Source organism: Solanum tuberosum, unplaced genomic scaffold, assembly GCF_000226075.1.
Source record: "Solanum tuberosum cultivar DM 1-3 516 R44 unplaced genomic scaffold, SolTub_3.0 scf00489, whole genome shotgun sequence".
Lineage (NCBI taxonomy): Eukaryota > Viridiplantae > Streptophyta > Magnoliopsida > Solanales > Solanaceae > Solanum > Solanum tuberosum.
The window spans coordinates 270,430-284,924 of NW_006239412.1; the positions used below are offsets into that span (position 1 = coordinate 270,430).

At 37.2% G+C, this 14,495-nt stretch overlaps 2 protein-coding genes across 2 annotated transcripts; both read left to right on the forward strand.

The window, feature by feature from the left end:
* Nucleotides 1–983: 983 nt before the first annotated feature.
* On the forward strand, nt 984–8,327 carry LOC102582607 (protein argonaute 1-like). Its single transcript, XM_006364332.2, has 22 exons — nt 984–1,152; nt 1,670–2,541; nt 2,677–2,885; nt 2,970–3,119; nt 3,245–3,378; nt 3,503–3,612; nt 3,795–3,901; nt 4,079–4,217; nt 4,298–4,414; nt 5,155–5,262; nt 5,355–5,426; nt 5,670–5,792; nt 5,878–6,043; nt 6,124–6,383; nt 6,469–6,611; nt 6,761–6,823; nt 6,905–6,968; nt 7,088–7,223; nt 7,301–7,374; nt 7,459–7,553; nt 7,637–7,668; nt 7,811–8,327. The coding sequence occupies exons 2-22, from the start codon at nt 1,678–1,680 to the stop codon at nt 8,026–8,028; spliced, it is 3,384 nt and encodes a 1,127-aa protein (XP_006364394.1). The 5' UTR covers nt 984–1,152; nt 1,670–1,677; the 3' UTR covers nt 8,029–8,327.
* Nucleotides 8,328–8,431: 104 nt separating this feature from the next.
* LOC102582945 (sucrose synthase 5-like) lies at nt 8,432–13,162 on the forward strand. The gene is made up of 15 exons (XM_006364333.2): nt 8,432–9,046; nt 9,143–9,275; nt 9,364–9,518; nt 9,598–9,790; nt 9,865–9,983; nt 10,070–10,286; nt 10,374–10,469; nt 10,552–10,725; nt 10,818–10,934; nt 11,014–11,180; nt 11,269–11,493; nt 11,584–12,150; nt 12,226–12,364; nt 12,457–12,590; nt 12,839–13,162. Exons 1-15 carry the CDS (start codon nt 8,967–8,969, stop codon nt 12,999–13,001), a joined length of 2,679 nt encoding a protein of 892 aa, XP_006364395.1. The 5' UTR covers nt 8,432–8,966; the 3' UTR covers nt 13,002–13,162.
* Nucleotides 13,163–14,495: the final 1,333 nt, after the last annotated feature.

The window sequence follows — 14,495 nt, forward strand, 5'->3', positions numbered from 1 at the left end:
TGGTTCTCCATTTAATTAGTTGAAGTGCACTGAATTTAATTTATTGGCTCGAATATCACCGTTTAGGGTGTATTGGTTTTCCATTCAATTGGTTGTGTTGCACTGAATCCAATTTTTTTGCTCAAATATTACCGTTTTAGGGTGCATTTGGTTCTCCATTTAATTGGTTGGGTGCACTGAATCTAATTTCTTGGCTCAAATATCACCGTGTTAGGATGCATTAGTTATGTTAATTAGTTTTCTTGATATTTTTTTACTTGTTGATCTTCAATCATGTCGTGGCTTCACATAAAAAACATAAATACTTAGAACAACCTATTAAATTTATAATATAACTGACTCTAACTTAAATATTGTATTATCGAATATCATCGAAACAAAATTTAGTTTATCGACTAACGAATTACCAAATTGGAATTTGAGAATTCGATATTTAATATCTTCTTTAAACTACAAATTATCAAAATCAAAGTTTAAAATTTGATATTTAATATCTACATTTTACTACCAATTACCGAATTTGAGATTAGTTAAAGTATATAATTAACAACCTAATAAAATAGTAATCTGCTCTAATAACTTTAAACTCCACCAATCCCACACACAAAAACCAATTGAAAAAAAAAATCCAAACAAAACATATTCACATTAAATTAAAAATAAAATAAAGCAAACAACAAATACAAAAAAAAACCAAAATCAAGCTACAATAAAGAATTATTATTGTGACTCCTCCTTTGCTTAATCCTATCAGTTTAATTAATTAATTAAAGAAAGCATTTAACGTGTATAATAATCCACGTTATTATCCAGCTTATTTTAAGCCAGTCAACGTCGGTGTTGTGTCCACATCAGCATCCGAGTTGGACTCGCGTCCAAACAAAAAGGACACAGAGCGGAACATGTAGGGGCTAAGTTGTCATTTTCAACGACCTACCCTTGCTTTATAAGACACAGAGTCACCACGATACTCATTCGTTTTATCGATTTTCTCTCTCTACAAATCACAGTCTTCACCCCTCACTCGTTTTCTCTCTCTATCTCTCTTAGTACTTTTTCTGCCCTTTTTTTTTTATTTTCTGTGTACGTTTTGGGTGCTGTGGTTACTGGAGAGAACGGAATTTGGCTTTTACGGCGGCGACGTCTTTTGAGGTAACGATCGGATTAGGGTTTTCAGGTTTTATTGTTTGTTTTCTGATTCTGCTGTTAGGTTACTTCTGTTTGTATTTGTGCTTAGTTTGTGGTGTTTTGGTTGGATAGATCTGTTCTGGTTGTGTATTCGGGTTAGTTTTTTCGTCGATCCGGGGTTTTAGTTGTGAGTTTTACTCTGTGAGTTTTTCATTACTGTTGTTGTCGTTGAGTTTGCTTCATGATCAGATCTTTTAGGTTTTCACGTTTAGTCGCTAGCGTTGCTGTTTGTGTTTTTACAAATGTATTTTAAGTTTAAGTTGGTGATAGAGTGAACTTTTTGCTAGGTTTTTTTTCTTTCCTTTTTTGTACTCTTTTGTGTTTTTGAAAGGCATGTAGGTTCTTTGGGTTTTGATGTTGGTATTTTTTTTGGTTATGAGGACTTTAGTTGTATACGCATTAAAGTTTTGAAGAGATGTGGTTGCTCTCTGTTTTAACATGTCTGAATGTTTTTCGATCATTGTTGTTTGATATATTGTAGGTGATAAGATGGTGAGGAAGAGGAGAACTGAGTTACCTGGTTCAGGTGAGAGCTCTGGGTCTCAAGAAACTGTTGGGGGACAGGGTCGTGGCCAGTATCCACCGCAGCAGCAACAACAAGAAGGTGGATACCAAGGTGGAGGACAGGGTCGTGGCATGCGTCCACCACACCAGCAGCAACAACAGCTAGGTGGCTACCAAGGTGGAGGGCAGGGTCGTGGCCAGCGTCCACCCCAGCAACATCAACAAGAAGGTGGCTACCAAGGTGGTGGACAGGGTCGTGGCCAGCGTCCACCCCAGCAGCTACAACAAGAAGGTGGAGGAAGAGGTTGGAGGCCACAACAGGGAGGATATGGTGGCCGTGGTAGTGGAGGAGCTCCACCACGTGGAATGGCCCCTCAGCAGTCATATGGTGGACAGCCTGAATACTATCAGCAAGGCAGAGGGACTCAGCAGCATCAACAACGAGGTGGAGGACCACCCCAGCAACATGGTGGCATAGGTGGCCGTGGAGCACCTTCTGGTGGGCCTTCTAGGCCACCAATTCCCGAGCTGCACCAAGCAACCACACAGACTCAACATCAAGCTGTAATGACTACTCAGCCCATACCTTATGGAAGACCAGCTGACACATCCATGGAAGTGGGTTCCTCATCTGAGCCCCCTGAGATGTCAACTCTGCAAGTGACACAACAGTTCCAGCAACTGGCGGTGCAGCCAGAAGCAGCTGCAACCCAAACAATTCCACCTGTGTCTAGCAAATCACTAAGGTTTCCGCTGCGTCCAGGGAAGGGAAAGTTTGGTCAGAGTTGCATAGTGAAAGCCAATCACTTCTTTGCGGAGCTACCTGACAAAGACTTGCACCAGTATGATGTGAGTGCTCAAACTTAGTATCGTATTGTTCTATCATGGCATATTTTATGTTGTCCCATTGGTTTTTCATTTTTTGGGGTTAAGGGTCCTGTGGTTTGTCATATCTATTGTTAATCATTATTTAATGAATTTCAGGTCACCATTACTCCTGAAGTATCTTCACGCGGTGTCAACCGTGCTGTCATGGCACAGCTGGTGCTTCTTTACCAAGAATCTCATCTTGGAAAGAGACTTCCAGCTTATGATGGAAGGAAAAGTCTATACACTGCAGGGCCCCTTCCATTTGTTCAAAAAGAGTTCAAAATCACTCTTACTGATGATGATGATGGGCCTGGTGGTGCCAGGTATATATGGCTGCAGTGTGAAATAGTTGCTTGTTCAGTTTATAGCAATTCTGATGTTTGTCTTTTGGTTATTTATTGAAACAGGAGGGAAAGGGAATTCAAAGTTGTGATCAAATTTGCTTCCCGTGCTGATCTTCATCACTTGGGGATGTTTTTAGAAGGGAGGCAGGCTGATGCCCCCCAAGAGGCGCTGCAAGTTCTGGATATTGTGCTTCGTGAGTTGCCGACATCTAAGTATGTTTTTTTTTAATGCAATACATATTTCTGTAGTTTTTGTTCATTGTGATGATGATGTACAGAGAAAAATGTTTATTTATGAATATCATTTTTATATATTTCAATAATTTGTTGGATGTCAGGTATTGTCCCGTAGGTCGTTCTTTCTATTCTCCTAATTTAGGGAGACGGCAACCATTGGGCGAGGGTTTAGAGAGTTGGCGGGGTTTCTATCAAAGCATTCGCCCCACACAAATGGGATTATCACTGAACATTGGTATGTGGAGTCTTGACTTTTTCTGGGGCTGTGTTGTTTTCTATTTTCTTTGAAGTTTTACTTCTGAAAACTCCCTACAGCAATTTAAATAATCATATGTTCAATTTTGTGCATCAATGTACAGATATGTCTTCCACTTCCTTCATCGAGCCATTGCCGGTCATTGATTTTGTGACACAGCTTCTGAACCGTGATGTGTCATCTAGACCACTGTCTGATGCTGACCGTGTAAAGGTGAACTTTTGTATTTTTTTGTTAGTAGAATGTTCTAAAGTTTTGGTCATTGTTTAGAGGTTTGTCTTCCTTTTCATCTAGTTATAGCGTGTAGCAGATTGTACTTTCTAGATATGTTGTGTTACTTTGGTAACATGCTTCGTGGTTAATTTTGTAATTGATGATGTTGAGCTGAGCTGCAGATAAAAAAAGCACTGAGAGGTGTGAAGGTGGAGGTTACTCATCGTGGAAATATGCGGCGGAAGTACCGCATTGCCAATTTAACATCTCAAGCAACAAGAGAGTTAACGTATGTGGGCTTAGTTTTAGTTATTTGAGAACGTTTGTATAAAGTCATATTATGTGTAGCTGCAAGCAGTGGTGTTTCTACAATGCTGCCTTTTCATTTTTCTGTAAAAATTTCTTTGATTTTTTCTTGGTGCTGATCCTTATTTTTCTCTTTGTTTTCCCTTTTGTTTTGTGGTAGCTTCCCTGTTGATGAAAAGGGTACTTTGAAATCTGTAATTGAATATTTTCGAGAAACTTATGGGTTTGTAATTCAGCATACCCAGTGGCCTTGTCTGCAAGTTGGAAATCAGCAAAGACCTAATTACTTGCCAATGGAAGTTAGTGCCTCTCTCTTTGAAAACTAGTTGTCTTTGATTATCTTATCAATTCTCTAAGCTAAACATATATCATGGTGCAGGTCTGCAAGATTGTGGAGGGACAAAGGTACTCAAAGCGCTTGAATGAGAAACAGATCACTGCACTTCTGAAAGTGACGTGCCAGCGTCCCCAAGATAGGGAGCGTGATATTCTTGAGGTTAGATCTCTGCCTCTTTTGTTTATTTATATGTTTGTGGAACATATATTTGGATTGTGGTGTAGTTGACTAATTGATTGTCTGCTTTATATTTTAATATATATTTGTACATTGACTGCTGTGTGTTAAATTAATTGTTATTGGTGCTTGCTATTCTGTTTCTAAGTTGCTGCACTTCATGTTAATTAGTGTTTTTTGTTCTGGTATAAATGCATGTTGGTTTGTATGCTTATTAGGAGTGACACTGTGTCAATGTGATGAGTTGGTGAAAAAAGAGAACTTGACTATGAGTATCTAATTTATATTTGTGATTTATAGCTGCATGGGTGTGGTTATGTAGTTGGGGAATTTAATTTGTTAGAAGTGGTGATTTTGATACAAGTTAATATAATGATGTGCTAATGTCCTGCTTTGCTATGAGCTATTAGTGAACGATTGCTTGTTTTTAATCCTGTTATGATCCTATTCCATCTTTGATTTGTATTGTCCTCCTCCCCTGTTGTTTCATTGTTATGCACAATGTGAAAAATAATGTTAGATCTCTTTTAGGCTATGCATTTGTCACGATCGCTGATAGAAGATTTCTTCAAAGCTATACAATTGTCATATGTTGTGTTAAAGCTTGGAAAATAATTTCTGGTCGCTGTGTCTTGATTTATTAGGGAGATTTATAATCAGTTCATGACAATGATATTTTGGTTATAAAATTTCACTTCAATTTATTTTCCTTTCTCTGTCAGACTGTGAAGCATAATGCCTATGCTGAGGACAAATATGCCAAGGAGTTTGGTATTAAGATTAGTGACAAGTTGGCACAAGTTGAGGCTCGTATTTTGCCTCCACCTTGGGTAAGTTAGCCTCTCTTCATGGCTTTCTACAGTTTGATTTGTGCAGTGAAGGAGTTTTAGTTAGGATTGGATAATGAGTGTATTTTCTGCAGCTTAAATATCATGATAATGGCCGAGAAAAAGACTGCCTGCCACAAGTTGGCCAATGGAACATGATGAACAAGGTAGCTGCTGCTTTTGACACCGTTTAAGTTTCATGTCTTTTGTTTGGTTTTAGTTTCTATTCAGTTAATTTGCAACTATTGGTGCGTATCAGTAGAAAACCTGTGTTGCATTTTGCTTTTATTATTTTTATTCAATGAAAACACCCGAGGTTTATTTTTTAGTATAGACTATCCTGGCGGTTGTCGTGAGACTGTTTCTCTTTGCTTTGCTATGCCTAAAATAGTATCCCTTACTACTGACAGAAAATGGTTAATGGAGGAACAGTTGCCAATTGGATCTGCATTAACTTTTCTCGCAATGTGCAAGACAGTGTTGCACACGGGTTTTGTTCTGAGCTTGCACAAATGTGTGGAATATCCGGAATGGTAAGTACGCACATTGCAGTCTTTCTTTTCTTTGTAAGTACTTGGTCTCTAACTTAATATTTTATGTTACTATCTTGGTTTTTAGAACTTCAATCCGAATCCTGTTCTGCCTCCTACAAGTGCACGCCCTGATCAGGTTGAGAGAGTCTTGAAAACTCGATTTCATGATGCCATGACAAAGCTGCAGCCGCTATCGAAGGAGCTCGATCTCCTGGTCGTTATCTTGCCAGACAATAATGGATCTCTTTATGGTATGACCAAGATGAGACATCTTGTGATCTATGGCAGAATTTTGGATTATGCAGTGGCTGAATTTTTTATTCTTGACCAGGTGACCTGAAACGAATTTGTGAGACTGAGCTTGGAGTTGTCTCACAGTGCTGTTTGACAAAACATGTATTTAAGATGAGCAAACAGTATCTAGCCAATGTAGCACTGAAAATTAATGTGAAGGTGGGAGGAAGAAACACTGTGCTAGTTGATGCAATATCTAGGCGAATTCCCCTTGTCAGCGACCGTCCTACAATCATTTTTGGTGCAGATGTCACCCATCCCCACCCTGGAGAGGACTCGAGCCCATCCATTGCTGCGGTAGGATTTTTGAGCACTTTGTTTTTCAGTTTGTTGACCAAATTTTTATCTAGGTTAGGAAATGTGAAATAATTTGTCTTTGCAGGTGGTTGCTTCTCAAGATTGGCCTGAGATTACAAAGTATGCTGGTCTAGTTTCTGCTCAAGCCCATCGGCAAGAGCTTATTCAGGATCTGTACACAACTAGGCAAGATCCTGTTAAAGGGACTGTGTCTGGCGGCATGATTAAGTATGATAATTTTATTGCTATCTTTTTTCTAGTATTTCTGTGTACTTGAATTTTTAGCTGTTTGTGTCTCCCTTTGGTTTTTGAGAGAGGATCAATCTTTTCTTATTATGATATTGTGTTCTTCGTGTTTCCTATTTATGATTATTCAGGGACTTACTTATCTCCTTCCGAAGAGCTACTGGGCAAAAACCTCAGAGAATCATTTTCTACAGGTATTGTGATATAATGCCCTGACAAGTGCAGTACAAATTACTTCTCCTCCTTTGGCTTAACTGAAATACTTTCTCCTTCAGGGATGGTGTTAGTGAAGGGCAATTTTATCAAGTTCTGCTTTATGAACTTGATGCGATCCGCAAGGTATGTTCATTTTTGTTATTTATACTAGTCTTTTTTTAGTTCTAGGTGTTGTGTTAAATTTCATTTTTTATTTACTTTTATCTCTAACAAATATTGAATTGACTTGAGTTGAATCTCAGGCATGTGCATCATTGGAGCCAAATTATCAGCCTCCAGTTACATTTGTTGTGGTTCAGAAACGACATCATACCAGACTTTTTGCCAATAACCACCGTGACAGAAATGCAGTTGACCGGAGCGGGAACATTATACCTGGTAAGTGTTTTTCTAACTTCTACTTTGGACTTCTTGTACTTGATTTTGAATCTTATTGTCAAAACATAACTGTACAGGTACTGTTGTTGACTCGAAGATTTGCCACCCAACAGAGTTTGATTTCTATCTTTGTAGTCATGCTGGCATACAGGTGAAAGTTTTGTATCATGTATAACCATGATGGTGGTTGAAGTCAAGACGAACTGTAATTATAACAGATGTTTTGGTTCTGTAGGGTACGAGTCGTCCAGCTCATTACCATGTTCTATGGGACGAGAACAAGTTTACGGCTGATGGACTGCAGTCTTTGACAAACAACCTGTGCTATACGTAAGTGTACTTCTGAATTCACCGGGTTGTTCTGGATATGTTCCTACTGAACTCATTCTGATTGTCTTTATTCCTTTTTTTAGATATGCAAGGTGCACACGTTCAGTCTCCATCGGTATGCCCTTACCACTTGTTTATAAATTTCTTCGACATTTACTCAATTTATTTTTAGTCTCCCTTTTTTATTTACTGTTCCCACCAATGACTAGTTCATCTTAATATGCTAGTGAATAATATAGTTTTATTGCTCTTGTCAGTTCCCCCGGCCTATTATGCACATTTGGCAGCTTTTCGTGCTCGATTCTATATGGAGCCTGAGACATCTGACGGTGGATCAGTAACAAGCGGAGCTGCTGGCAGAGGGTTTGGTGCAGGAGCTGCTGGAAGGAACACACGAGCACCAGGTGCTGGTGCTGCTGTTAGACCTCTTCCTGCTCTCAAGGATAATGTGAAGAGGGTCATGTTCTATTGCTAGAGTCTCAACAAACAAAAGCTTCCTTGAAGACTTCATTTGGCATATGCATGCTTTGGAGCCATTCTTGACTCCGCTATTTAGGGCTTAGCATGCCTGTTTGGTTTTTGTGTTTTGCTATTAAACCTAATTTTATCTGCTTGACTTGCCCTAATATTTGTGACAATGATGCCAGAAAACTATTTAGAGTTTGTGGTTTTGAGCCCGCCCTCCCAGATTGTTATAATCGTTCGGAGCACGCTGGCGTTCTCCACGGCCCATGTAATGATGACTACAATGCAAGTCTATGCTTGTTTTTAATATGACTGAATATTCAATGATGTCGTGATAAAACTTTGAATTTAAGTATGGTTATAATCTATTTTGATTTATTACATCATTTTCGTTAAATTGTAGGTGGGGATCTAATGGGTGCTGGTTTTTGCTGTTCTTTTGGCTTCAAATAATCTATTGTTTTGTTCTTTCACTGTTATTATAGCTCTAGTTACAACATTTTAACAGTAGTCCATCTCTAATATGACTCTCAAATAAGACTTAAGCTATAGCATACGCAATGTCACTGCGTGAAAGTGAAGAGTAGGGCAGCTGTAGTTTTGCTCATAAACTAGGTAAAGAATAAATCCCAGCAAAGACAAGTCGATGAAATATTGGAAACACAAAACCAAAGATTTGATGGTATACAAAAGGGGAATTCTTTACTTTTGTCTCCATCTTTCTTCTTGCCACTTTTGGCACAAACTTGCACCATGGAATTTCTTTATCTTGGCTTCTACACTCCCTCATTGGCTGATATCATATTCCCTTTTCATGTCTTACTTTCTCTTTTCATTCAAACTTTCCTTATATAAAGCATTTTGCAACCATCATTTGTAACAAGACAAAGCATCAAGGACCCTCACAGCAAGTTTCAACCTACTTTCTTCGTTGAACTCGTAATCATAATGGCTACTACACCAGTTGCTGATAGCATGCCTGATGCTTTGAAACAAAGCCGATATCATATGAAGAGATGTTTCGCTAGGTGAACACCTTTCTTGTTCCTTTTTCTCCACTCTACACGTTTATTCCAAATGCTAACTAGTTTGTTGTTTTTTTGCTTCTTTATTGGATGTGAAAGGTTCATTGCTACGGGAAGTAGGCTGATGAAGTTGAAAAATTTAATGGAAGAAATAGAAAATACTATTGAAGACAAGGCAGAAAGAACCAAGGTCTTGGAGGGTTCACTTGGACAAACTCTGAGTTCCACACAGGTCAGCACCATTTACCAACATAACTGAGGAAAAAAAACAAAATCAAAGATTGACTGCAAGGCTTAATGATTTTCTTTGAAATTTTCAGGAGGCAGCTGTTGTGCCACCTTATGTTGCTTTTGCAGTAAGGCACAATCCTGGTTGCTGGGATTATGTCAAAGTTAACGCGGACAATCTCTCTGTGGAAGCTATTTCACCCAAAGAATATCTCAAATTCAAAGAGATGATCTTTGATGAGGAATGGTAAGGGGAGATTGTTTCATTGTAAAGACACACTTTTGTAACATTCAAGATTATGTTTGATGGTTGAATGTATAATCAGGGCAAAGGATGATAACGCACTGGAAGTAGATTTTGGTGCTTTTGACTACTCTCATCCTCGGTTAGCCCTTTCTTCTTCTGTCGGAAATGGGCTTAACTTCGTCTCAAAAGTTATGTCTTCAAAGCTAGGTGGAAAGCCAGAGGAAGCTCAGCCTTTGCTTGATTACTTACTAGCTCTTAATCATCAAGGAGAGGTATGAAAATCGAAAATTAAACCCTTTCCTCTTGAGGAATGATATAATGAGATGTAAATATTGAAACTTGGCAGAATCTAATGATCAATGAGAATCTGAATAGTGTCTCTAAGCTTCAAGCAGCACTGATAGTAGCCGAAGTTTTTGTATCTTCGTTCTCCAAAGACACACCGTATAAGAACTTTGAGCATAAGTAAGCTTCTCATATGCTTCCCTTATGATACGCGATTTACCAAGACTATGCTGCCTTTTGATTCTTTGTGTTTATGAAAAATCTAGGCTCAAAGAATGGGGATTTGAGAAAGGATGGGGAGACAGTGCCGGAAGAGTAAGAGAGACAATGAGACTGGCTTCTGAGATACTCCAAGCTCCGGATCCCATAAATATGGAATCCTTTTTCAGCAGGCTTCCTACTACATTCAACATTGTTATCTTCTCCATTCATGGTTACTTTGGTCAAGCAGATGTTCTTGGTTTGCCCGATACTGGAGGCCAGGTCTACATTACACAACAATTGATCTCCTTTCCCCTCAAGTACTTTTCGCGACACTTGCATTGTTGACATCACGTTTGTATTTAACAGGTTGTTTATATTCTGGATCAAGTAAGAGCTTTAGAGGAGGAAATGTTACGAAGAATCAAGCAGCAAGGCTTAAATATGAAGCCCAAGATTCTTGTGGTAAGTTGTGCAAAGTTTTGAAGATCAGTGAGGAGATTAAGACGATCGAGATCATTGATTCTTGGTTCCATGATGTATGCAGGTCACTCGCCTCATACCAGATGCTCGAGGGACAACATGCAATCAGGAAATGGAGCCTATACTAAACTCATCCCATTCACACATCCTGAGAATCCCATTCAGGACAGAGAAGGGCGTTCTTCGACAATGGGTTTCTCGGTTTGATATCTATCCTTACTTGGAGAACTATGCCAAGGCAAGTGTGCTAGAAGAACTTTTCACCTATCCATACGTTTTATTCTGTATTTTAAGCTAACCAGTTTGAATTGTCACATATTATCTCACCAGGATGCTACCGCTAAGATACTTGAGCTCATGGAAGGTAAACCAGACCTCATAATTGGAAACTACACTGATGGAAACTTAGTGGCATCTCTATTGGCCAACAAGCTTGGAGTTACTCAGGTTCCACAATTGATCACTTTTGCTGCATTATTTTCTTGATGATTAAACGGAAAGATCTTATAAAATGATAAAACTTTAGGGTACCATTGCTCATGCATTAGAGAAAACAAAGTATGAAGATTCCGATGTCAAGTTGAAGGAATTTGATCCCAAGTACCACTTTTCTTGCCAATTTACTGCTGATTTATTGGCAATGAATGCTGCTGATTTTATCATCACCAGCACATATCAAGAAATTGCTGGAAGGTTAGCACCATCTCTTTCGGTATTTTTAGGTAACTTAACGATTATACTGCATTGACCAGCACTAAAAGCCACTACTTTCCTACTTCAGCGAGACAAGGCCTGGACAATATGAAAGCCACACAGCATTTACAATGCCAGGGCTTTACAGAGTTGTTTCAGGTATCAATGTTTTTGATCCAAAGTTCAACATTGCCGCTCCTGGTGCTGAGCAGTCTACCTATTTCCCCTTCACTGAGAGAAAGAAACGATTCGTTAAATTTGGTCCTGCTATTGAGGAATTACTTTACAGTAATGAGGAAAACAATGAGCACATGTAAGCTAATTGCCTCATTTTCCTATTCTAAGCCTATTCCATTGCTTATACTGGATATTTGGTATTTATCGGAGATGTTTTGTGGAACAGTGGATTTCTTGCAGACAGGAAAAGACCGATTATATTTTCAATGGCGAGATTTGATACAGTGAAGAATCTAACCGGCTTGACTGAGTGGTTTGGGAAGAATAAGAAGTTGCAGAACCTGGTAAACCTTGTTATTGTTGGTGGATTCTTCGATCCATCAAAATCAAAAGATCGAGAGGAGGCAGCTGAAATCAAGAAGATGCATGAATTGATTGAGAAATACAATCTCAAGGGACAAATGAGATGGATAGCAGCTCAAACAGATAAATATAGAAACAGTGAGCTATATAGGACTATCGCAGACACTAAGGGAGCTTTCGTTCAACCAGCTTTATACGAAGCATTTGGACTAACCGTTATTGAAGCAATGAACTGTGGATTGCCTACATTTGCTACAAATCAAGGAGGACCTGCAGAAATAATCGTTGATGGGGTCTCAGGCTTCCATATTGATCCTTACAATGGGGACGAGTCGAGCAATAAAATAGCTGATTTCTTTGAGAAATGCAAGGTTGATTCTATATATTGGAACAAGATATCGGAAGGAGGTCTCAAGCGCATTGAGGAATGGTAATAAACTAGTAAAGATAAAATGCTTATCATCTTGTCATTTCCATGATGTTTTAAATTATTGCTTCGATGCAGTTATACATGGAAGATTTACGCTAACAAAGTGTTGAACATGGGATCAATCTACGGATTCTGGAGACAATTCAACATGGGGCAAAAACAGGCTAAACAGAGATATTTTGAGATGTTTTACAATCCTCTCTTCAGGAAATTGGTAAGTTGTAAATGTTGATTACACTTACCAAGATCCACAAAAATGGAACCAAAAAATTACACATTGACTATGTTACCTATGAAATTTCACAGGCTAATAACGTTCCGATCCCATATGAAGAGCCCTTGCCAGCTGCTCCATCAGATACTACTCAATCTCAAGAACCAAAACTACCAGTTCCAGTTCCAGTCCCAGCAGCTGTAGCAAAACTTCTGCCATTACCTACGTAAGTTCCCATCGTGATGCAACCTATGAATAACATATATATCTGTGTAAAGTGCTAAACTTTCAAAAATATTAAATTTTGAACTCATAATCTCAAAAATACAATGTGTTCAATAACAAAGAGCTTTAAAGACTGACAACATTAAGTTTAAGTCTTGGATCCGCCTCTGCTACCTACAATGTGTTTTTCTTAATACAAGTAAAAAAAGTTGATTTTTATGCTTATCTTGATTCTTATGTTCAAAACAGAATTGCACCTCAGAAAACAGAACAAAAAGAAGAAGAAAAGCAGGTTGATACTACTACATCAAGAACAGAAATCGCGCAGCAAGCTACCCATTGGATTTGCCTATGTGTTTCTGCTTCAATCATCGTTTATGCTATGGTGAAATTGTACCGTATAGTTGAATGATCGAAAAATTAATTAACAAGTTCTCAAAATGTCAATGAAATAAAAGGAAAATCATCAAAGTGAGAAAATTATAGCCTATGTCTGGTTCAATTGAATGTTAACAGTATTCTTGTACTGATGATCAATTACATTAATAAAAATTACCAGGCATTATGGTTGCATTGCACTTAGATCAGATGGGAATATCATTTTTTTAAAGCTTAACTTAGATTTATATATTGATAACGTAAAATTATTGTCTATTCGCTTGCCTAGATGTTACATAGGACTTGATACGGAGTTTAAATTTTATTTTTTTTGAAATTTGTGGTCTAAAATAAGAGATGTTTCATGTTTGTATGACTTAAAAAAAAGTACTCCCTCCGTCCAATAATAGTTGTCCACTATACTATTTTGGAATGTCCAACAATATTTGTCCACTTTATGAAATCAATGGACAATTTTACACTTAGTTTCTAATTTACCCATATAATTAATTATAGTCATTTCCTATTACATTTTTCAAGACATTATATTTATTATATTCAAAGGTGATATAGTAAAATTACTCTTCTATTTATAGTTTTTTAAGAAGTATATAAAGTCAATAGTTGATAAATATTGTTGGATAAAGGGAGTAGCTTTTAAATTAAAAAAAAATCAAAAGTAGGTAGAGGTCTACTTTTGGTTTTAAACTTTTTTTAAGTCATTTTAAACTTATTTTAAGTTATTTTTAACTTTGCTGAACACTTCCGAACTTATTTTAAGTTATTTTTATATTGATCAAATAATTTCAGAAATCAAAAACTGACTTAAAAGTAGGTTTAACCAACTTTTAAGCCAATTCAAATACTAAAATGAACATTTTAATATAGTAATATTTTATTTTATTTTTAAATCCAAAAATTATTGATCCAATTTTTTTGATACATTACGATGTAGTATCATGCTCGTCCCTTCATGCAGTAGACTAGCAGCCCATCAATCACTCACATTCATCTGTCTCTAATGATGTTATGTCAAACAAATTATTTGTGAATATTATCAAAAATCATTCATATATATTTATATTATAATAATTCATCATTCAACACGTTTTTTTTAACAGGCCAAACACATATATAGCCCCTCTAACTTTTCCACATTTTTCATTTTGACACTTTATTTTAGCCTTGTTCCATTTTAACCCTTAAACTCCATTTTTTATGTTCCATTTTAACACGAAATATTATTTTTATGATTTCTTTATTTTTATATATATTTTTCAATGAAAACTTCTTATTTTAAATTGATATGTGATAGTTAATTTTACTTAAAAAATTAAAAATTAACAAAAAATAATTCTTTTTAAAAAATAATAATTTCTTTTTAAGAGTGTTATGTATTTTTGTGTGAAAAATAACCGACGAAATTGTGTTGGTTTTCTTTCTTTAAAATCACCGACAACCTAACAAAGTCAGTCGAGTTTTAACATTGTTTAGTAGTGTTATTAGCAATGAACAAGAGTCTTTTTTT